Raw genomic sequence first — 24,380 nt, forward strand, 5'->3', positions numbered from 1 at the left:
AAAATTTTAAAAAATTGTAATTCCACTTGGCAGAAATGTATCCTAAAATAATAGACACAACAGGTACAAAAATATGAATACATAAATGTGTTCAACTTTGCACTCTTAAAATAGCTTAAAATTCGACTTGCCCTAAGTGACTATCAAAAGCAGACTGGGGCCAGGTGCGGTGACTCACGCCTATAATCCCAGCACTTTGGGAGGCTGAGGTGGGCAGATCACTTGAGGTCAGAAGTTTGAGACCTGACCAACATGACGAAACCCTGGCTCTACTAAAAATACAAAGATGAACCAGGCGTGGTGGTAGGTACCTGTAATCCCAGCTATTCGGGAGGCTGAACCAGGAGAATCGCTTGAGCCCGGGAGGCGGAGGTTGCAGTGAGCTGAGATCATGCCACTGCACTCCAGCATTGGCAACAGAACGAGACTGCCAAAAAAAAAAAAAAAAAAGCAACGCAAGAAACAGATTGGTTGAACACTTTTTGGTATGGTTAGCCAATTTTTTAAGTATACCGCCTTTAGAGTGCAAGAGGGAGGAAAAAAATTTTTTTTTAGGTATACTGCCTTTAATAGTGACAGTTGTGTATTTGCATAGAAATACATTCCACATACACTGCCTAAAAACAGCTTGCTACCAAGAAAGCGCAACTCTATGTTGTGGAAAAGACATAAAAATATACAACTGTGTTTAAGTAATTTAAAAATCCTGGAGTTATTTTCCCCAAAATAATAATTAATTATTTCTCATCTCAATACCTGGATTAAAGACTGTTTTGCTTTTGGTTCATCTATATTTTCCAATTTTTCTCTAATGTATAATGTACATGTATTAGTCTTGGAATGAAGATTTTCAGCCTACAACATGATCCCATCTGGATGGCTGAGAGATCTCATAAATACTGCGATTAATGAATCATTCACTGGCTGAGTAATGTCCCAGGCACACATCGTCATCTTCAGTTCCTTCCATGACCCTGTGAGGGACCTACTATTCCCGCTTTGTAGAAGAACAAACTGAGGCTCAGCAGGGATGTAACTTGCTCAAGGTCACTGATCTTGATGGAGGCAGACCCACAATTTGAACTCAGCCTGTCTGGCAGAAAACATGTAGTTCTGTGTTGTTGTTGTTGTTGCTGTTGTTTTTATTTGTCTGTCTCCCCCCCAAACCACACTGATCTGATGACAAATAATGATTAGAAATTACAGCTAAACAAGTGCACCTCAACAACCACTATTAAAGATGAGTTATAGCTGGGCGTGGTGGCTCATGCCTGTAATCCTAGCACTTTGGGGGGCTAAGGCGGGTGGATCCCTTGAGGTCAGGAGTTGGAGACAAATCCACAGGAACAGAAAGTGTAACAGTGGTTGCCTGAGGCCAGGGAGGGGAGGGGCTGGAGAGGGAGAACAGGGAGACACCGCTAATGGGCACCAGAGTTTCTTTTGGAGAGAGATAAAAATGTTCTAAAATTATATTGTTTTGATGGTTGCATAACCCTGTGATTATACTAAAACTATGGGGTTCAATTTAAATGGTGAATCTCATGATGTGTGAATTATATCTCAATAAAGCCATTTAAAAAACAAATTACTGAATAATCATAACAACAAGGGCAGACATTAACACATTAACTAAGCATTGCCATTTTCTGGCCTCTGTGTTCAACTGTACTTGGATAAGCCTGGGCTGCTACAAGCCTCTCCTTCAATTCTGTTAGGTAGGTATGATTCTACACCCATTCTAGAGATGAGAACTCCGGGACGTGCCCAAGGTCCCACAGCTAGGAAGAGGTATATAAGTCATCCTAGATCAAGTTTATCTAATAGTTTCCAGTTAACTGCATCCAAAGTGCTTTGCAAGGCTGGGTGCAGTGGCTCACACCTGGAATCCAGCACTTTGGGAGGCTGAGGTAGGCAGATCACTTGAGGCCAGGAGTTTGAGACCTGCCTGGCCAACATGGTGAAACCCCATCTCTACTAAAAATGCAAAAATTAACCAGGCATGGTGGTGCGCACCTGTAACCCCAGCTACTTGGGAGGTTGAGGCAGTAGAATCACTCGAACCCGGGAGGCAGAGGTTGCAGTGATCGTACCACTGCACTCCAGCCTGGGTGATGGGGAGGGGGGGAAGTACAAGCACACACGTGCAAACTCACATACACATACTCCCTCTGTCCTGCCTGATTGAAAGCAAAGGATTAGGAAGACAACCTCCCACCTCTGGGACCCTCTTTTTGACACCCAAATCCCTGGAGCCAAGGGCTCAGCTCACAGCTCAGGCGAGACTCCTCCGGCACAGTGACTGAGAGAAAGGATGATTTCTGAAGCCTCAGGAACTGACTTTCAGAACACCCCAGGCCCTAGCAGGTGGAGCTGGTCTAACCCGACGTGCCTGGTGAGCTGCTTCTTCCTAACCCCGCCTCCCACCCCAACCCCCGCCCCCGCCCCCGGGCTGACCCTGCGCCCCCAACAGGGCCCCTCGAATAAGCACCTGATGCAAGTCTGCCTGCATCAGGGCCCCAAAGCCCACGGAAGGACCTGTCTTTCCCTCAAGGGCTCCTGGGCTGGAAGCTTTTCCAGTTTTCTCGCTCCTCACCTCTGAGCCCTTCTCCAGGGCCCTGAGGTCACCGTTGCCATGGGGATGATGGGCAGAGATTGGCCTTGGTTCCTGGCAGCTGGACATCGTTATTTCTGGTTTTAGATTTCAACCTGAGGGAAATGCACACCAGTCCATGGGACTGGTGGGAGTTTAACTGGCCTAATCTTTTGGGGACGGAGGTGAACTGTCACTTACTATTGAAAACTTCAACATGAAAGAACACACCTGCCCGTCCAAGTGGCTGCTGAGCCCTTGAAGGTGATGAGCCCAGACTGAGGAGTGCTGAAGTGGAAACCACACACCAGCCTGCGAAGACTAAGTACAAAAAAAAAGGCAGACGACTGCAATAACTTGTGATATTGATTATATGGTAAAGTGATCATATTTTAAATATAATGGGCTAAATAAAATACACTATTAAAATTCATCTCACCATTAATTTACTTGCCTTAATTAGAAAATCTAGAATTACATTACATAATGTAATTACATTATAGCTACTAGAAAATTTACCATGATTACACCTCACATTATTATTTGTGTTGGGCAGTGCAGGTATATACCCTTTGAACCAGAACTTGATCCCTAGGAACAAACCCTGAGGAATTAAGACAGGCATATAAAGCTGAACATACCAGGGTAATCATGGTTGCCTATTTAGAGCAGTAAGAAATTGGGGGGCCGAGTGTGGTGGCTCATTCCTTTAATCCCAGCACTTTGGGAGGCCGAGGCTGGTAGATCACCTGAGGTCAGGAGTTTGAGACCAGCCTGGCCAACATGGTGAAACCCCATCTCTACTAAAAATACAAAAATTAGCTGGGTGTGGTGGTGCATGCCTGTAATCCCAGCTACTCAGGGGGCTGAGGCAGGAGAATCGCTTGAACCTGGGACAGAGGTTGCAGTGAGCTGAGATCGTGCCACTGCACTCCAGCCTGGGCAACAAGAGCAAAAACTCTGTTTCAAAAAAAAAAAAAAAGAAAAAAGAAAAAAAGAAATTGGGGGAAATGGGCCAGGTGTGGTGGCTCATGGCTGTAATCCCAGCACTATGGAAAGCTGAAGTGGGAGGATCACTTGAGCCCAAGAGTTCAAGACCAGCCTGAGCAACACAGGCAGATCCCATCATACAAAAAAAAAAAAAAAATCAAAAAATTAGCTGGGCAAGGACTAGTGAGGCTGAGGTGGGAAGATCACTTAAGCCTGGGAAGTTGAGGTTGCAGTGAGCCAAGATTATACTCCAGTGAGCAACAGAGCAAGGGGCTGTCTCAAAACAAAAAGAAAAGAAATTGGCTGGGCGCAGTGGCTCAAGCCTGTAATCCCAACATTTTGGGAGGCTGAGGCAGGTGGATCACCTGAGGTCAGGAGTTCTAGAGCAGCCTGGCCAACATGGTAAAACCCCGTCTCTACCAAAAATACAAAAATTAGCTGGGCACGGTGGCAGGCACCTGTAATCCCAGCTACTCAGGGGGCTGAGGCAGGAGAATCGCTTAAACCCGGGAGGCAGAGGTTGCAGTGAGCCGAGATCATGCTATCACACTCCAGCTTGGGGGACAAGAGCGAGACTTTGTCTCAAAAAAAAAAAAAAAAAAAGAAGTTGGGGGAAATGCTGAGCCACAGAAAACGAGACAGATTAGTCCTGGTACATCCTAAAGTTGGAATACTACACAGTCTTTATAAATATTTTTTAAATATTGTGGGGCATCGGAAAATGTCATATGGCATGTTGTTGCATGGAAAATCTAACAGACTAAGATCTCATTTACACACAGAAGTTCATATTGATATACGCATGTGCACAAGAAAAAATAGGAAAGGGTGTATAACAAAATAATAGTAGTTAGTTGTTTTCAGATGGTAGAATTACAGAACATTTCGCTCCTCTCCTCCCTTTCACCCTAAATTTGGTTATTTGTCCCTTAACTTTTCTGCAATTTACGGAGATTAGTTGTATAATTGTATTTGGGTTAATTTTTTTTTTTGACATGGAGTCTTGCTCTGTCGCCCAGGCTGGAGTGAGTGGCACGATCTCCACTCACTGCAAGCTCCGCCTCCCGGGTTCATGCTATTATCTTGCCTCAGCCTCCCAAGTAGCTAGGACTACAGGTGCCCCCTCACCACACCCAGCTAATTCTTTTGTATTTCTAGTAGAGACGGAATTTCACCGTGTTAGCCAGGATGGTCTCAATCTCCTGACCTCATGATCCGCCCATCTTGGCCTCCCAAAGTACTGGGATTACAGGCGTGAGCCACCGTGCCCGGCTGATTAAAAATTTTTTAACCATGATGACTATAATGGACAAATAAAAGAAAGACTAGATGTTGATGAGGCTGTAGAGAAACTGAAACTCTCATACATTTACTAGCAGGGATTTAAATGGTACAACCACTGTGGAAAACAGTTGGGTAGTTCCTCAATTAAATAAACATAGAATTACCATGTAATCCAGCAATTCTACTCCAAAACAATTCTTTTTTTGGAAACAGAGTCTCGTTCTGTCGCCAAGGCTGGAGTACAGTGGCGCATTCTCAGCTCACTGCAATCTCCACCTCCTGGGTTCAGATGATTCTCCTGCCTGAGCTTTCCAAGTAGCTGGGTGGCATGCATCAACACTCTTGGTTAATTTTTGTATTTTTAGTAGAGATAGGGTTTCACCATGTTAGCCATGCTGGCCTGGAACTCCTGACCTGAGGTGATCCACCCTCCTCAGCCTCCCAAAGTGCTGGGATTACAGGCATGAGCCACTGCGCCTGGCCAACAATTCCATTTATACCCAAGAGAAGAGAAAATGTACGTCCACACCAGAAACCTGTAACCAATGTTCAAAGCAGCACTGTTCATAAGTACCAAGAGGTGGAAACAATCCAAACAGCCATCAACAAACGAATGGGTGAACAAAATGTGACACATCCGGATGACGGATTATTATTCAGCAAAAAAAAAAAAAAAAAGAAAGAAATGAAACATTGGTAAATGAAAAGAAACGAAGCATGGATCAATGCTACAGCATGGATAAACCTTGAAATAATCACACGACGTGAAAGAAGCCAGACATACAAGACCACATGGTATATGATCCCATTTATATGAAGTGCCCCGAACAGACAAATCTAGTGAGACAGAAAGTAGACTGATGGTTTCCAGGGGCTGAAGGGTGTGGGGGGAATGAGAAGTGACTGCCAATGGGTATTCTTTTGGGGGTGATAAGTTGTTCTAGAATTAGGTAGTGGTGGCCAGGCACTGTGGCTCACACCTGTAATCCCAGCACTTTGGGAGGCTGAGGCGGGTGGATCATTTGAGGTCAGCAGTTCGAGACTAGCTAGGCCAACATGAGACCCCGTCTCTACTGAAAATACAGAAATTAGCCAAATGTGTTGACAGGCACCTGTAGTCCTGGTGCTGGGGAGGCTGAGGCAGGAGTATCGTTTGAACCCAGGAGGTGGAGGTTGCAGTGAGCTGAGATAGCACCACTGAACTCCAGCCTGGGTGACAGAGCAAGCCTCCATCTCAAAAAAAAAAAAAAAAAAAAAAAAAAAAGAATCAGACAGTGGTGATGTTTGTATGACTTTGTGAATATACTGAAAGCTACAGAACTGTATACTTTTAAACGGTGAATGTCATGAGCTGTGAATTAGGTGTCAATGTAAAAACTGTTTAACCTTGGGTATGAAGGGGCAATAGAAGCCAATTCCTTCCTCAGATGCTGTCAAGGTGGGGTTGAGAATTTCAGCGTCTCCAGGGTCAGAAAGGCATTACATGAGAGAAGGGGCCTGTGTGGGCATGAACTGGAGCCCCACTCTGTCGAAGGGGCTGCCATGGGAGGCCAGATTTTCCCCTTTCATTAAGAGGCAGAAATCCGCTGGGTTAAAAAATACTGGCAATCGACTGCAAAGGGTTCTGAATGCTGGGTTAAGCGCATTGCCTGTCTGGCCCTGGCCTCCCCCATCAGGCTGTGGGGACCTGCTTACAGCCTTGCTGTGCTAAGCAACCCATCACCAGTGGGAGCAGAGCCACGCAGGGTAGGGGGTCAAGGACAATGGTCCAGAACAGGGAGGATAGAAGGGGCCCAGAGGCAGAGGAGCAGGCCTGAAATCCCTCCTGGAGTCCAGCCTCCTCTCCCTGACTCAGGAGGGAAGAGAATGTCAGCACGTGCCCCCATCCATTTTGAGGCACTAGGACTCTGTGAGCCTGTAGTCCCAGGACCCAGGGGAGGGGCATGCACACCACTGCCTGCTCTTCCCACAACCCCAGCGGGCCCCGGGAGTGTGTGGGCCCTGAGAGACACCCCCGAGGCCCCATCAGTGCTTGCATGGCCCTCTGAGCACCTCTGGTTTGCTAGGTGCTTGCTAGAGGCCAGGGAAGCAGACGCAAAAAGCGCGGCCCCATTCTGCTGGAAATGCACATCCCCTCGCCAGGATCTAGGACGGTAAACGCTGCTTTAGCTGGCCAAGGGGCACCAGGGTTGCAGTGGAGGTTCTAGGCCACGGGGATGGGAGTAGGAGGTGATGCCCAATGGGGTTGTGGGGTGGGGTGGACGGTGCTAGCAGAGGGCGTAGCCTCGGCAGAGGCAGAGCAGGCAGGGCTCAGGGAGCCTCGGGCTCTTCAACATGGGTGGAAGACAGGCAGGGAATGAAGCAGCTGGGGTGGTGGGAATATGAAGGCCTCATCCATCAGGCCAGGGCATTTGAATTTGCCCCGAGTCTACAGAGGACGCCAAGCCAGGGAACGAGATCCCGAAGTGCCTGTCAATAGACAGGGTGGGTGTGGATGAGACTGAGAGATGGCAGGTGCAGCCGCCCAGGGTGAGGGTGGGGAAGGGGGAAGGTGGAAGGGCTCAGGACAAGGCCCCGCTGGAAGAAGCAAGCACAGCTGAGGGCCTTCTCGCGTGCCCCAGGGACTCCCCAAGCCACCCTGCCTCCCGCTGGTCCCACCAGCTGTGCCAGCCTGGACACCAGCCCCAGCACACCAAGAGGCATCACTGGGAATGTCTTGGTGACTTCCAAGACCCCCAGCACTCTCCTGCTTGCCGCCTCTTGAAAGATTGGCCAGGACTCAACCCAAACATTGGGGAAATCCCGGAATACAGAGGTGAGCCAAGCCGGATGGAAAGGTGAGCTCCTGACAGCATTGCCGGGGGAGGCTGCTGTGAGTCTCTGCTACACATCCCACTCAGTTGTCATCCTGAGCTCCGGAGGCTGCTTCCCCCTCTGTGATACAGAGGTGACAACAAGACCTCCTCCCTCGTGAGGTTGTTCACACCATGAAAAACCACCACTAGCTATTCACGATCGCAACCACCAACGTGGCAACCACCCAATGTCCACCAACTGGTGAGTGCAAAACCAAAACGGGTATATCCAGGTGATGAGATGTTATAAACACAACACAAAGGGAGGCAGCCCTGTCACACTCCAAGAAGGGATACGGCTAGATATACAAGGCCTGCCTGCTGCAGGATGCCATTGACATGAAATGCCCCAGACAGGCAGATCCGCACAGGCAGAATGCAGATGAGTGGTCACCAGGGGCTGGGAGAGGAGGAAATGGGGAGTGACTGCTAATGGGTATGAGGTTTCTTGGAGGGCAATGAAAATGCTCTAGAAATAGATGTGGTGGTGTTTTCATATCATTGTGAATGTACTTAATGCCACTGAATTGTACACTTTATTTTATTTTTCAATAGGGATTGGGTTTCACCATGTTGGCCAGGCTGGTCTTGAACTCCTGACCTTAAGTGATCTGGCCACCTCAGCCTCCCAAAGTGCTGGGATTACAGGCGTGAGCCACTGCACCTGGCCTGAATTGTATACTTTAAAATGGTTACAATGTAACTTTTTTGGGGGGTCTCTCACCCTGTCACCCAGGTGGATGGAGTGCAGTGGCACAATCACGGCTCACAGCAGCCTCAAACTCCTAGACTCAAGTGATCCTCCTGCCTCAGCCTCCCGAGTAGCTGGGACTACAGGTGCACACCACAGCACCCAGCTAATTTTTAAAAGTTTTCTTTTGTAGAGACAGTCTTGCTATGTTGCCCAGGCTGGTCTCAAACTCCTGGCCTCAAGTGATCCTTCCACCTCACCCTCCCGAAGTGCTGAGATCACAGGTGTGAGCCACAGTGCCCAACCTAAAATGGTAAATTTTATGTTACGTGAATTTTGCATCCATTTTTAAAAAGATCATGCACATCTTTAGCACAAGATCTGGAGGGAGACATAGGAGATGCAGGAGACGCTGGGGTTGCCAGGACTGTTATTATTGTCCCCTAAGTAATCCCGTGATACCATCGTGGCTGTTCAGCTGGATCTAGGCTCACAAGGGACACAGCAACTTGCATGCCTCCTGTGGCTACAGCCAAAACAATGACTAACCCTGGGCCTTGGGAGGGAGACAGGAAGGGACATCCTCCTTAGCCTTGCAGGGACCACTCCACAGGGGACTACCCTCTCACGCCTGGCACACGCAGGGTGCTTCATGATGCTGGATGCCAGTTTCTCTCCTTCACCTGCATTTTCCTTGGATGCCATGTGCTAACCTCGTATACATCATAGATCACTCTTAGCTGCTGGGATGTTAAAATTAACCAAAGATGCATTTGGGTGCACTTGGCCTTGAGAAGGAAGCTCTCAAATCTCTCAATTCTGTCCTTCAGAGCAGCAGCAGCAGCTCGAAGATTAATAGCTGGCATTTATGCAGCACCTTAATACCCTTTTCACGCCAACTTCGACCCACTTTGTAAGCGTGAAAGCCAAGGAATTCCTGGTAAGAGCTGCCGCAGGCCCACGTCAGCAGTGTTTACTTCAACCTCGGATACCAAGGATCCTGTCAGGATCTCCGTGGGTTTTTTCCTACCCTGAATGAATCCTCCAATGCTCAGGACTGAAGGGGAAGCTGGGACAGAGTGAATTGACTTTAGAATCTACTCTTCTGTCATGAGCAGTAAGGCAACTGAGAAAGCTGTCGGAGTGGGTGCTCGTGACTTTAAAAATCGCAGTCTGTTTTGCTCATCTATGTTCCCTTCCTACAGCTATGCTCTGTTCTTTACCATGCGCCTTATAGCAGTAATAATAACCACCATATGTTTTAGCTGGGCATGCTGGTGCACGTCTGTCATCCCAGCTACTTGGGAGGCTGAGGCAGGAGAATTGCTTGAACCTGGGAGGTGGTGGTTGCAGTGAGCCGAGATCGCACCACTGCACTCCAGCTTGGGTGACAGAGTGAGACTCTGTCTCAATAAATAAATTATAATAACCCCCATGTGTTAACATTTACCCAGAGGCTAGGACTCAGCCAAAGGCCTGGAATTATCTTATTCAGTCCTCACTTTTAGGGTACCTCCCTTTAGGGCTGTACCACCCTTTTAGGGTGGTAATCACACTCATTTTATAGATAAAGAAACTGAGTCTCAGACAGGCTAAGTCACTCCCTGAAGGTCACACAGCTAGGAGCAGCAGAACTGCGACTCAGACCGAGGTCCATGACTTTAGATTCTATTTGCATAGCCATTGGCTAGGCTGTATGCCCAAACTGAGGAGGGATGGAACAATAATACCATTTATGTAATTAGAGAAAATACGTATCATTTATGTAATTAGAGGAAAATTTCTCCATTTTAATAAAAAGACTAAAGATGATGAGGGGAAAAAAAGCAACAGTGAATCAGGAGAGATTTTGAGAGTGGGCGAGTGGGCGTCTTTCGGAGCATCTAAGAAGCAGGTTTTCACAGCCTTCCAGAACTATCTTCAGTTCCAGATTTATTCTGAGGCCAAATCAAGCAGAAACAGGCTTATCTAAGGCACAAGGCTGGCCAGGCACAAGGGCTCACGCCTATAATCCCAGAGCTTTGGGAGACTGAGGCGGGTGCATCACTTGAGGCCAGGAGTTTGAGACCAGCCTGGCCAACATGGCAAAACCCCATTTCCACTAAAAATACAAAAATTAGCCAGGCATGGTGGCGCATGCCTGTAATCCCAGCTATTCAGGAGGCTGAGGCACAAGAATCACTTGAACCTGGGAGGCACAGGTTGCAGTGAGCCGAGATTGTGCCACTGCACTCCAGCCTGGGCAACAGAGCGAGACTCTCTCTCAAAAAAAGAAAAAACAAGTACAAGGCTTACTTCAGTAGGACACTTGGATCAGGAATTCCAGGCCCTGCTACTCAGAGCTAATACAGATTCTGCCTTCCATTACAAACACTGGATAAAACAAGAAACAAATGTAATGCCCAGCTAAATGGAAGGAAAGGGCAATACCCAAGTGCCAGGGGCAAGGAGGAGACTGGGAACCAACAGGGTTAGTGACAGACGCTGCTGAGGTAGCCCAGGTGTTAGAGTGGTTTCAGGCTCCAACAGCTAAGGGTGGGGGCTTCAAGTCCACTGAGTGACAGAAGAGGTCTTGGGTCTGCATGAACTGGAGCTGTGCTCTCTAAAAAGCTGAAATACAAAAGGCTGCCTCTGTACATCAGGTGGGTCAGAAAAAACATTCCCCACTGGCCCACAGAATAATAAGAAAGCCATCTCTGCTAGGGAGATGGCAGGGGAAAGGGGAAAGAGCAGGCTTCTGCAATGAATCCAAAGTCTAAGACCGAGCCACACACTGGTGAAAAATCCAAGCCTCTGTGGGGCAGGAAACCCAAACCAAGGAGTTAATGTGAAAAGTGTTTCCAGACTGGTGAAAACCTTCAGATACCTAGCACAAGAAATGCAAATGCACTGTGTAAGGCTCTTCTAAAACCCAAGGCACACAGGTATCCTGTGGGGCAGTAGGGGAAGGGCTGATAGGAGTCGGGAAAAAGCCCAAAGACGAGCTCATAATCAAAAACCAAACCATACAAGCAAATGAACCATGATACAGGAGAATCAGCAGACACAATTAACAAAAGGAATAGCACTCCCAGAAGGCAAACCAGAAGAGACTATATAGTAGGCTTTAAATTATTACAAACAATGGGAGAACAGTACCCTGTGAAAAAGAGGTGAATATGAAAACTACATAGCACTTATAAACATTTTTTTACAAGTCATTGGAATTTTTTTGAAATTGAATAGGTTAAGGCAGCAAGGTTGTAATAGATGAAGAGAGAATTAGTGAACTGGAAGATGGATCTAAGGAAATGACCCAGCATATGGCACAGAGAAATAAAAAGAAAATATGAAAGAAAGATTAAGAGGCATTCAGACAGAATGAGATGAACCAACATTTTTCTAATAGGAATTAGTAATGAAGAAGATAAAGAGAAAGGGGAAATATAATATTTTCATAATGGAAGATATGAACTTTCTTTAGAATCAAACAACATAAACCATTCCCAGGATAAATAAAAATAAATTCACACCTAGACATAGCATGTACAAAACACCAATGACAAAAATTTTAAAACAGGGAAAAGGGAAAATAGGTTTCTGCAAAGAAACATCAATTAGACTGACAGCTGATTTCTCAACAGCAATAAGACCAAAAATGAATCGCTGAAAAAAAAAATATCCAGCAACCTTACATTTTACACCCAGCCAAATGTTCATTCATGCATGCCTGCAAAATAACAATATTTTCAAAGTTTGCAACTCACAGAGCCTCACTGAAAAATCTATGGAAAGGTGCATTAAATAAGAAAACTATATTCATAAGGAAGACTGGTTGCAAGAATTAATAGTGTCTGCATAAAATAATAATGAACAACATGTAGGTTCTTAAATACTATGGAGTGATACAAATTAAAATACATTAAGGTCCCCAATTATGAGCACAAGGGCAGAGATGGTGATTACGTTTAGGCATGTCCAAGATAGCAGACATATAAAAAATGAATTACTAAAAAAAAGTTATTGCATGCCCTTTAAAAGAAGATACGTAGCCAGCTCCTGAAATGATTAGTAACCGCCAATAACTCTCAAGCACTGAGGATGGGTCAAGAGCTTTGCCCAAATTCTAACTAATCCTTGCAACATTCGGTGACACAGGTTCTATTTTTGCTCTCATTTTACAGGTGAGGAAACTGAGGTTCAGGGAGGCAGAGTGCCTTGCCTAGACAGTAAGAGGCAACACCATGATATAAACCCACATCTATCTGCTGGAAAAGGACAGGTGGTGAGAAGCCACTTGTATGCCACAGTGGGACTCTGGCTGAGGTCCTCGGGGAATGCAGGCAAGGGCAAGACAGGGGACCCCCTTAGAACCACCAGGTGGGTGAGGCCAGAAAGTGCTGGGTATTTGCTCAGGGTTCTCTGAACACTGGGATCTTGGCATAGGTGGTCAGGAGGAGCTTAGGGAACCCTCTTCCAACCTCAGCACGTGGGACAAGCTGGCCTCTGCAGCCCACCTTTGGCCTCTACAGCCCCCCTTTGGGGACTGCTGTCTCCGGTCTGGCCACCTGCCCTCCCTCCTGGAGGCACCTGGGCCCTGAGACCTCCACTGACCTGCCAGGGAGCAGTGCCAAGATCGGAAGGCTTGCTCCTGACAGAGTGCCGGTCTGCAAAGGTCACACCGCTGGGACGACAAAGAGTCTTTATGTTCTAGTGCTCCGTGGCCACCACCACCAGCGGAAATCACCCACTCGACCTTCTGGTTTTATAAATTAATAATTAAGCTGGAGCAGGCAATAGGAAGGCTGGCAGGACCAGGGGTGCCCAGGCCCTCACCCTGTACAGTCACACCAGCATGGACAAAAGAACAAAAGAGGCCCTGACTTTTCTTGCCAGAACCATGGGCCCTTCTGAGCTGAAAACACCTCATTCCCTCAGCTTGAGATAACAGATCCTAACGTGCTTTGCAAAGGGAAGAGCATCTTATCAACACCCAGGGTATTCTGTTTGTCTTACTGGGCCGTATGGCGTGTCTGAGCGTTGATTAAATTTCCATGATGCATTCTGGAGACCATTAACTCACAAAAGCATATCCTGCCAGGGTGGTGGTAGGGGAGAAAGAAAGATGCAGCAGCGATCTAATTACTGCTAACCTGCAGAGTGAGGAGGTCTTGGAGAGGACTGCCAGTGGCTTGCACAGAGAAAACACAAATTCTTCTGAAACAGACCTGAGCCACCCAGTGAGACCCTAGGAAACAGAGGGGGCAGCACCCTCCTGCCTCTTCCTCCCAGCCGTGGTCCCCACTCCCCTCCTACTGCCCACTACTAAGCTTGTTCTCCCTAGGGGCAGCCCACCTAGATTCTAGAACTTTCCACATCACCCAGAACCAATCCTATCTGCCTCAAGGTCCAGTTCTCCCCTTGCCAACTTGGTAAACAATGTGTGGAACTCTACTGAGGAGGTTGTGGGGTAACAGCACGGCCTGCCCCGGATCATACAGACGTGCGGACTCTCAGAATCTCAGTCCAGAACATGTGAGGTTCCCAGCAGGCGGGAAAGGCGGTTTCTCCTGGCACTTGCAAATCCCACTAGAAGGCCTAGTTTTGAGTCTGGGTTCCCTACCTGGCAGCTAAGTGACCTTGGGTAGTCATTTCCTGTGTCTAAAACTCAGTTTGCCCATCTGTAAACTGGCAGCAATAGTCCCACCCTCAAAGGGCTTTTCAGCAGATCAGATGACTGACAAGTGCTCAAGAAAGAGCAGCTGTCGCCTCATTCACAGCTGGCTGCAGCTTTTAAGGAGCGGGACTGGTGGCTCAGAGAAGGACACGGCCTGGATGAGGCATTTGAGCAAAGTGGCACAGGACGGCTCCAGCGCCCAGCTCAGTGCACACGGAACGCCATCCTCCAGGGTCCTGCTCTGTGGTTGCTGCAGACGGTGAGGTGATGGGGGTCCAGGTGAACAGAATGAAAAATACCAGCACGGGCCAGAGCAGGCAGGTGCCTTTGGTTGATCCCCAGCCCTTTGGGAAGCTTCCACAGCAGGCCTTCTCCTGCAAGTTTCCCCTGTGAGCCCCCAGAGGGAAGAGCAGGGGAGGCCTGGAAGTCCCACCCAATCAAGGCAGAAAGGGTTCCAGAGGCTGGGGGTCCCATGATCCGGACCACTCTGTGGATGACTCTGGGCCGGGGCCCCCCAGCTCCTGCCCCAGAGCTCAGAGCTCAGCATACAGGACTGGTCCTCCCACGCCCCGCCCCCCCCGTCCATTTCATGGACACATTCATTCCGCCTGCGCTAAGGAGCCACTGTCTGAGGAGGGAGCCTGAGGTGGGAGGATCACTTGAGCCTGGGAGTTAGAGGCTGCAGTGAACTGTGATTGCACCACTATGCTCCAGCCTGGGCAAGAGAACAGGGCCATCTCAAAAACAAATTAATTGTAAACAATCAATGAAAGCAATTATTTGAATCATTTTCTTACTGAGGCATGATTTGCATAGAGTGGAAAACACTTCACTGTTTAGAGACTCTGATAAGGGCAGAGGGCCCTCCCCAGAGGCACTCAGACAATTCCATATCTTATTTCATGGAGTTCACGGGCTCCCTGAAGATCCCAGGGGAAAAGCCACAACCGAGCCCAGAGGAAGAGAAAAGGTGCGGTGACTTTGGCTGGTTGGCTGTTCAGCTTTGGTGGATGACCCAACACTGTGGAGTTGGCTGGTCCACCCTGGCCCATCAGACCCTTCTTCCCGATACGCTACAGTTGTTGTGGTGCTCCCCTGTCCCCCTTGAGTCCCTGAGCTTCTGGAGGGCAAGGAATGCATCTGGTCCATCCTGGTGGCAGAACACGGCCAATTGTGAATGAGCCAAGTCCACGGTCTGGGGCCACTTAAAGACTTTAGAACCAAGAAGTATTGCCCGGGGGTGAGAATGCAGTGGAAAAACCAGCGCCACCCCCACCAGCCACACTTGGCCACGTCAGTCCTCCCTGCCATCTCTAGTTCCTTCTCCAAATGAGATTAGACCAGGAATGGAATCTGACTCTCTACTTCTTTTTTTTTTTTTTTTGGAGACAGTCTCGCTCTGTCACCCAAGCTAGAGCGCAGTGGCACTAACTCCTGGGCTCAAGTGAACCTCCTGCCTTGGCCTCCCAAAGTGCTGGGATTACAAGCATGAGCCACTGCACCAGTCTGTGACTCTACTTCTCATTCTGATGCCTGTGGCCCTGGGCAGCACCTCCTCTCTTCAGCCTCAATGTCTGCATCTGTAAAATGGGAAACCAACCGTGTTCCTGGGAGGATTCCATCAGCTGCTGCGGATATGCTGCCTGGCTCAGCTGCACGTTTGGCAGACGTCACGCTCCCGAGAAACATCAGCTCTTACCATCATGAGGTCTGAACTCTAGGTCTAGAGATTTCTTTTTTTTGTTTTTTTGGTTTTTTTCCTTTTCCTTCTGGCAGCTTCTTGGCATCAACATAGACATGCCTGAGGAGCTGTTCTGGAGCCTGAAGGAAAAAACAGACCCTTCACTTCTCCCAGAATCCTCCCTCTTATTATTTCCCTTCCAACTCTGGGAGCAGACACGGATGGGGGGACAGGAAGTGGGGCCACCTCCAGGCCAGCTCAAGGTGGTGAAGGACAACTGACTCAGGTGAATGATTCCCAAGGAGCGGCCCTCCTCTCCATCAGGGCCCACTTTGCACCTCAGTCCACACAGCAGACACCACTCGGCTCCTGTCACCAAGGGTGCATGGGGAAGGTGAGCTCAAACACACCCCCGGGACGCCTTCGCTCCGGCTTTTCATATGAAACTTAACAATCTAGACGTGAGCTTTCTTGGCTCAGAACGGATTCCTGGGAATACTCGTTTCTGGTTTAAAGCAATCAATGAGACTAACAGGCAGGAAGAAGGAAGGTGGGCACACAGACCTAATGATGCCCTGTGTGGGTGCGCTGCTGCTCAGGCATATTTTTGGTGGGGCTGGCTCAGTGCTGATGCCAAAAGGGTTCATTGTGAAGGGAGGGAACCGGAGATGCTGGGAGGGCTGGCAGCCGAGGACAGCTGGTGAGGGTGGCACTGGGTTTTCCACTGGCTGCCTGTTCCTGAACAATACACCTTGAGTTTTAAAGTCCCCAGGGACGGCGCCCCTTTAACGTGAGCCTCTTGTGTTCTTACCGAACCACCAAGTGCACACAAAGGTGAACAAGACACGTTCTTTCTGCTCTAGGGAGTTCCAAGTTTTGAGGGGGTGGCAGGTGACAGAGCTGACAAGTATAACACGGTGTGATGCCTGCTATTGCGGAGGGAAGGAAAGAGCTCCAGGAGGCCTGAGGATGGGTGTTTAACCCTTAAAGGTTGGATGGAGAGATGGCTTTCTGGATGGGAGCAGCAGGTAAGCCAATCCCTGAACAATAATGAGCATTCGTTTCATAAAGAGACAGGGTTAAGGGTGTGCATGGTGGCTCACGCCTGTAATCCCAGCACTTTGGGAGGCAGAGGCGGGTGGATCACTTAAGGTCAGGAGTTTCAGACCAGCCTGGCCAACATGGTGAAACCCCGTCTCTACTAAAAATACAAAAATTAGCTGGGCATGGTGGCAGGTGCCTGTAATCCCAGCTACTCACGAGGCTGAGGCAGGAGAACTGCTTGAACCCAAGAGGCGGAGGTTTCAGTGAGCTGAGATCATGCCGCTGCACTCCAACTTGGGCAACAAAGGTGAAACTTCATCTCAAAAAAAAAAAAAAAAAAAAAAAGAGAGAGAGAGAGAGACAAGGTTAAGAGGAAAGGTTTGAGTTTGCTTTTTCTTGTTTTTCTTGTTTTTTTTTTTTTTTTTTTTTTAGATAGCATTCACTCTGTCGCCCAGGCTAGAGGACAGTGGCATGATCTCAGTTCACCGCAACCTCTACCACCCAGGTTCAAGTGATTCTCCTACCTGAGCCTCCCGAATAGCTGGGATTACAGGCCTCTGTCATCGCGCACAGCTAATTTTTGTAGTTTTAGTAGAGATGGGATTTCGCCATTTTGGCCAGGCTGGTCTTGAACTCCTGACCTCATGATCCACCTGCCTCGGCCTCCCAAAGTGCTGGGATTATAGGCGTGAGCCACCGTGCCTGGCCTAACCTTGCCCTGGGTGGAGACAGAGAAAGGCTCCCATAAAGGCTCCCATATGTAAACATCTAATTGTGTACATCAAATGAAAACAGTGCTCCAGGCAGAGGAACAGCTTTTGTGCAAAGGCCTGAAGGTGAGAAAAAATATGGGCAGTCTTTTTCTACCCCTTCTTGGTTCCTAGAAATTCAAATGGCAACTATACACAGTGAAAGCATGCTGGCAGTAAGAAAGCAGCCTTGGGGCCAGGCATGGTGGCTCATGCCCGTAACTCCATTGCTTTCAGGAGGCTGAAGTGGGAGGACCGCTTTGAGGCCAGGAATTTGAGACTAGCCTGGTCAACATGGCAGGACCCTGTCTCTGCAAAAAAATTTAAAATTAGCTGGTGTGGTGGCGCACACCTGTAGTCGTAGCTACTGGGAAGGCTGAGGCAGGAGGATCGCTGGAGCCCAGGAGGAGTTCCAGGTTGTGGTGAGCTTGATCAGGCCCCTTGCACTCCAGCCTGGGTGAGAGAGAGAGACCCTGCCTCAAAAACTAAAAATTAAAAAAATTTGTAAAAAAAGAAAGTGGACTTGGGGATTCTGTGATCTCCAATTCCTCCACTTACTAGCTGTGAGACTGCAGGCAAGCTGGTTTACCTCTCTAAGCCTCAGTTTCCTCACCTGTAAAATGGCCCTAACACCGCCTTCCTGGGGGATCATTACTATAAAAAGAGTGTCATGCAGGGAGCGTCAGCGTGGAGCCTCATGCTCAGCAGGTGCTTGGGGAATTATGTTCATTATCACCATCCTCAGCCTGACTTTCTGGTCCTTTCTGGATGGTGTTTTCAGAAAGGGACCAAGCTGATTCCTCCCCAGGAAGTCAGGGGTCATCTTGGTCCTCAGGGAGGCAGGGAGAGTCAGCAGCCCTGGGGACTCAGCCTGTCCTCTGGCCATCTTACCCTGAGGCTCTTCTCCCTTCTTCTCAGGGAAGATTCCCAAGGGAACGGCCTTGGAGGAAGGGACCTGCCTGACCCACTGGGTCTCTGGGAGCTGACGTTCCCATGCCAAGCCAATCGCGTCGCATACATACGTACATAACCTTATTGAATCCATACAACTACTTCAGGATCCAGGTGGGGGTACTGAGGCTCAGAGAGGTAAAATGATTTGCCCAAGGTCATGTAGCTGGGAGAGGTGGGACCAAGATTCAACTCTCAGCTATGGTTCAGAGTGACCAGGACATACAAGGGTGTTTAAAGCATAGTCAATAACAAACATGTACCCATGTTTGGTCTAACTACTTCACATGTATTAACTCACTTAATCCTTCCCAACAACTTCAAGGGAGGTACTAAGACTATGCCCATTTTATAGTAGATAAAACTGAGGCTCAGAGAGCATAAGTGACTTGCCCAAGGTACCTGGCAAGGCCCTTGAAGCCAGGCTCCTGCCACAGCCTGAGCCCTGACGACAGCTGTGTCCTCATCTCACGCATTCTCATTTACTGTTGCTGGCTTGTCCCTGACACAGGACCTCTGCATTCGAAGTCCCCTCAGCCCAAGATGCCCTTTCCACTGATTTGCACACCCCTGGCTCATTCTTACTTGGATTTCTGTCCCATTATCACCTCCTCAGGGAGGCCCTCCGGACCCACCCTAAAGCTCCATTCTCAAGCCACCTTGCTATGCCTCGTTCACAGTTTAACACCTGTGGGGCGTTTTTGTTTACTGTGTGTCCCCCTCCAGGAACAGCAGCCTCTGAGTCATCTCTAAATCCCCAGCCCCTGGTCTATAAATATTTGCTAAGTGGGTAAAAGTGACCGAATTATGCAGTCCCTTTCGGAGGAGGACCAGGGGCAACTTTCCACCTACCTAACGTTCCACCTGCCTACTCTGGTCTAACGTCAGAACCTCCTCTCTGACCCTCTTCATCTCCCTTGGGTTATGAAATCTGAGCTCTGGGCAGCAAGAAGGGAAGCCGCTGCAGCTACATCTAGGAAGGTTACAGAGCAGGAACACAGCATCTCTCATCCCCGTGGGAGGTTGGACCCAGGAAACTGACAAGACTCCCAGCATGCTCTGCAGCCCTTCCTCCCTGTCAAACCCACAACCGGGCGGAATTCCCGAGTGTCCCGTGGGCTGCCGGAGAGCCCACCCCTCCAGCGGGGATCCCAGCCACAGAGAATGCCCACTGACATCCATCCAGATTCAAAGCAGTGGGAGGCTAGGAAAGGGCACGTGAGAAATAATAAAACCAGGGACGACCCAAGCAAGCAAGAGCTAGAGGATCCCTCCTTTCTCTCTCACTTTAGTCTTCGGATTGAAGTGCATAAAACTTTTTAAGTAAAATATTCAACATAGTTCAAAATGAACATATAAAAACATTTACAGAGAAAAAGCTCACTCTCCCTTCATCCTTTCCACTCCCCCCGCAACCCCTACCAAGTATATATTAGTACTTCCTGGTGGATTCTTCCAGTTTGCAAATATAGCAATTACAAATATATACCCTTTATTTTTCCCTCTTTTTACATTTTCTATTTCTTTTTACTTTGTAGCTCCAGCTCAAAGGATCCATTTTTAAAAGACAGATAAAAGGGTACCATATTATATATGCTGAGCCACACCTTTTACTTCTCTAGTTGGATATAATTCTATATTTCTACACACACAGAGATACAGATATAGATGTATAAGTGCGTGCATACACACACCAGTTATTAATGGTTTTCTGCAATTTTCATCCAGTTCTCCTGGACAGGGGTATTTAGATCAGGGGGTCAAGAGGGGTTGCTTTTCAGCTGACACACAAACAGCTGGGCCATCCTCTCTTGGTGATCAATAATGGACGCTGGTTCTCTGCACTTGAAGCAGATGCCAGGAGCTAGCTCTTTCCCAAAATATCTGCAGCTCCCATTTCCTGAGCGTCTACCAGGTACTAGGAGAACTATTACAACAGAGAAGGAAAGCTGAGAATCAGAGAGGTAAAGTGACTAGCCCAAGGTCACACAGCCAGGAAGTGGAGCTGGCAGGGTTCACAGCCGGTCTGTCCCTCGCCAAAGCCGGTTTGTCCCCACACCTGGCCCCCGCGGTCTCCAGTCCCCACCCTGGTCCACAGACGGAGGCAGAACCGGCCACGCAGAGGTCAGGACCCAGGGCCAAGTCCCCAGCCCGGCTGAACTCAGCGGACAAGCGCTTTCTCCGCCATTTCCCTGCGGGCAGCTGGGCCCGGCCTCCCAGGGCGCCCCGCCCCCGGGCCGATGCGGGGTGCGCAGCCTTTGCTGGCCCCTGGAGACCCAGCGAACTCAGGCGAGGACGCCGGGCTCCGGGCAAAGTGCTCTGCGGCCGCTGCCTAGCTAAAGCCTCCCAGTCACCCGCGGGGATGAGGCCGCCTGAACCCATTTTACAGATGCGAGGACGAAAGCAGGCGCGGAGAGCCGGCTGTCCTGCCTAAGGTCACCCGGCCGGGGAGCGTCGGAGCCCGGTTCCCACCCGGGTCCGCTGACTTCAAAACTTTCCGCTCCTGCGCTCCCGAATGCACACGACTCTCAGGTGCGGGGCGCGCGCACCAGCCGGGCTGCCTGCGGCGCTTGCCCGCCCGGCCCGAGGCACCTGCCCTGCGCTTGGGAAGCCTGGGCCCCGCTCCCTCCCCGGTCCGCAGTTCCCCGGCCAGGGAGTTCCTGGGCCAGTCCGAGGCTGAGTGGCTGCGGCACTAAGCATCGTCGCGCAGGTCCTCGCCGCCACCGGTTGTCTCCTAGTATGCGAAGTGGCCGGCGGGGACCCATTTGAAAGAGGAGGAGACTGAGGCGCAGAGAGGGCCCGCCACTGGCCCAAGGTCACACAGCGCGGCGGCGGGCCGGGGCCCCCAACAGTGGCCGTTCGGAGGTCCCGCCCCGGTCCCCGCGCCGCCCCCCGCAGGTACTCACAGCCGGTCTTGCCCTCGAGCTCCCGCACCTCCTCGGACGCGGAGTGGGCAGCGCCCATGGTACCCGCGGCGGGGGCCCCGGGGCGCGCGTCCCTCTCAGGCCCCGCACTGGCCTCGGCTTCGCAGCGGCGGGACTGGCCGCGGGACTGGCCTCACGGCTGGCCTCAGGTCGGGACGCCGGCGAAGGCTCGGAGCCCCGGGTTCCGCGTGGGGCCGGAGCGCGGCCTCTTATAACGGCGGAGGGCGGCGCGCCGCGGTCCTAGCGCACGCCGGTTTCGCGCACTGCGCGGTCAGGAAACCGCCGGGAAGGGGACCCTGGAGCCCACCATTCTGGGTTCCCAGCCGCGCAGCAGCGGCCACGTACCTCGCCCCTTCCGCACCCCTGCTGGATCTGGAAGGAAACAGGTGTGAGCAAAGTTGGGGGCGTGGGTAGGAGGGGTGGGACCCCTGGGAGGTGTTATGCCCACACCCAACCCATCCCACCTTACATCCTCCAGATCTCAGGAGGGAAACTTCACCTAGATAGTCAAGGAAGTCAGCGAGCATGAATTAAATCTATGGAGAACAACAGTAATTATAATCCTATTTGAAAGTGCACCATGCGCTTTCGTTCATTCCAGGAAAGCCCCAGCACCCTTCTGAGGTGAACACACCCACGTGGCGGCCCTTGTGGGCCCTGCACAGCCCGGCAGCTGAGGGGCACCTCAAACTGCAGGAGCGGGCTGGGCGCGGTGGCTCACGCCTGTAATCCCAGCACTTTGGGAGGCCAAGGCAGGCGGATCACTTGAGCTCATGAGTTCGAGACCAGCTTGGCCAACATGGTGAAACCCCGTCTCTACTAAAAATACAAAAATTAGCCAGGCTCGGTGGCATATTCCTGTAATCCCAGCTACTCCGGAGGCTAAGGCAGGAGAATCACTTGCACCTGGAAGGCAGAGGTTGCAGTGAACTGAGATCTCGCCACTGCACTCCAGCCTGGGCAATGGAGCAAGACTCTGTCTCAAAAAACAAAAACAAAACAAAACAAAAAAAACTGCAGAAGCGGGCCCAGAAGGCTGCATTTGGGACAAACTGCTGGAGAGAGGGTAATGCTGGTGGTCCCCACGCCCATTAGGGAAGTTCTGGGTTAAGATGGCTTAAGGGGTTGGCTCTCCATCCAGGTGGGGTGACTGGGGCCGATGCTGTTGCTTGTGTAACATGATTCCTCCTCCTTAAAATAAGGAGAAGTTAATGAGATGTCCACCAAAGGGCCTGGCATGGACACAGCACATGGCCACAGAGGCTGGTGGGCACTGTGGAATCTTGTCCCCTGGAGAGGCACACAGCCAGGGCAGAACATCAGGGTCAAGGCACTCCTGAAGGCTCTAGTAACAGTGCTTAGTAACACCACCATCAATGACTGTCAGGTATCAGGTCTGTTGTGGACGTTAGGCTCTATGATAAATGTTGGGGGAGAAGGGGGACAGGGCAGGGGCCAGCAGTTTTTCGGTGCCCACAGAGGGCACTTGGGTGGACCTACCTCCATCAGTTTCACAGGCTGCTGGGATGGGGGCTGCTGAGAACTACTGTTCATTCCTGCAGACTACAGGCTTAAGCCAAGGGTCACAGCCCTTCCAGGGGCAGGAGGTGACTTTCAGAGCCCGAGGTAGAGGGTGGGGGTTGGTCCTAAAACCTCCTAGAGCAGCAGAATCAGCCCCTTCCTGGTTGCAAATCCAGTTTTTGGCCAGGTGCAGTGGCTCCTGTCTGTAATCTCACCACTTTGGGAGGCTGAGATAGGAGGATTGAGCCCAGGAGTTTGAGACCAGCCTGGGCAACATAGCAAGACCTCGGCTTTACCAAAAAATTAAAACTTTTTGAAAATGAGCTGGGCACAATGGTGTGTGCCTGAAGTCCCAGCTACTTGGGAGGATGAGGCAGGAGGATCGCTTGAACCCAGTAGTTAGAGGCTGCAGTGAGCTATGATTGCACCACTGCACTCCAGCCCAGGCAACAAAGCGAGACCCTGTCTCTAAAACGGAAAATCCGTTACGCTGCCTGTCTGCAGCTAAGGCAGCACCTACAATCTGCATTTTAAAGCACTCTCCAGAGGGCAGTGCAAGACCTGATCAAGGTGGAAAGATGTTGTCTGTGGGGCATCAACTGGTCTGAGCTGACTGGACAGCTGATCTAGGGACTGCATTTCGGGTTAGAAGGATTCTGGAAACAGGCAGGCCTCTGGGATCAGGAAAAGGAGCCTCAGTACTCCCTGGGAGTTCTGAGCCTCTGAGCCAGCCCATTACTTAACAGCTGCTGGGAGCAATTTTATTCCAACTTAAAATGTCAGTTCCTGGAATTTTATTATATTAAACTAGTCAAGGATTAAATGATGGAACTGTCGGATGTAGGGGATAGGAAGTGGCATTCTCTGGACATCAGCCCCTCCTGCTTGGCACAGTTGCTCCAGTGGGGACAAAAGCCCTGGGACAAGGAGAGGGGCACATGGCTTCACACTGTCCCTTGGTAATCTTGAGGAAGCTCCTGGTATCTAGGATGAAGGGAGTCTGTCCTACCAGATCACCTGTCTACGCTGACCCACTGACCGCTGTTAGCTACTAGACAAGCACTTGTACTTGTTCCTTTTGCCTGAAACTCTCTTCCACTCCCGCTTCCTCTTCAGACCTCAGTGGAAACTCACATCCTCAGGGAGGCCTTCTTAAAGTCCTCATCCCCTCTCCTGGGTCCACAGCCAAACAAGCCACCATCACCAGCCAGCAGGGAGCTGGGAAGGAGGAAGTCTTGGTAGGATGACACAGGAGGATTTATTCCTAATTGCAGGGCTTGGAGAAGTAATCAGGAGACCCTTGGAGCAGCACGAAGGCAGAAAAAACCAAGGCACAATTTATGCATTAATTCAATCATTTATTCATTGCACATTTATTGAGCACCTACTATGTTCAGGGCTCTGGCTGGGTCCTGGAGCCACAGCCAGGAATAAGATGCCACTT

The 24,380-nt window shown here is 50.0% G+C and overlaps 1 protein-coding gene across 6 annotated transcripts in view; it reads right to left on the minus strand.

Moving 5' to 3' along the window:
* TESC (tescalcin) overlaps positions 1-21,634 on the minus strand; it is a 76,209-nt gene extending 54,575 nt beyond the window's left edge. For 2 of the 6 annotated variants that reach the window (XR_005239839.2, XM_037996474.2), the window contains exons 1-2: positions 21,398-21,631; positions 2,822-2,911 (exon numbers count right to left, since the gene is read on the minus strand). Coding sequence is in view for 5 of the 6 variants with exons in the window: in XM_037996474.2 (XP_037852402.1) it covers positions 2,822-2,911; positions 21,398-21,455 (148 nt within the window). In the remaining variant the exon portion in view is untranslated. Of the gene's footprint in view, positions 1-2,821; positions 2,912-21,397 lie in introns of all 6 variants that reach the window. The other 4 variants (XM_037996475.2, XM_037996473.2, XM_008004855.3 and 1 more) reach the window with 4 other exon arrangements.
* Between the last annotated feature and the right edge of the window lie 2,746 nt (positions 21,635-24,380).

Source organism: Chlorocebus sabaeus, chromosome 11 (genome assembly GCF_047675955.1).
Source record: "Chlorocebus sabaeus isolate Y175 chromosome 11, mChlSab1.0.hap1, whole genome shotgun sequence".
Classification (NCBI taxonomy): Eukaryota; Metazoa; Chordata; class Mammalia; order Primates; family Cercopithecidae; genus Chlorocebus; species Chlorocebus sabaeus.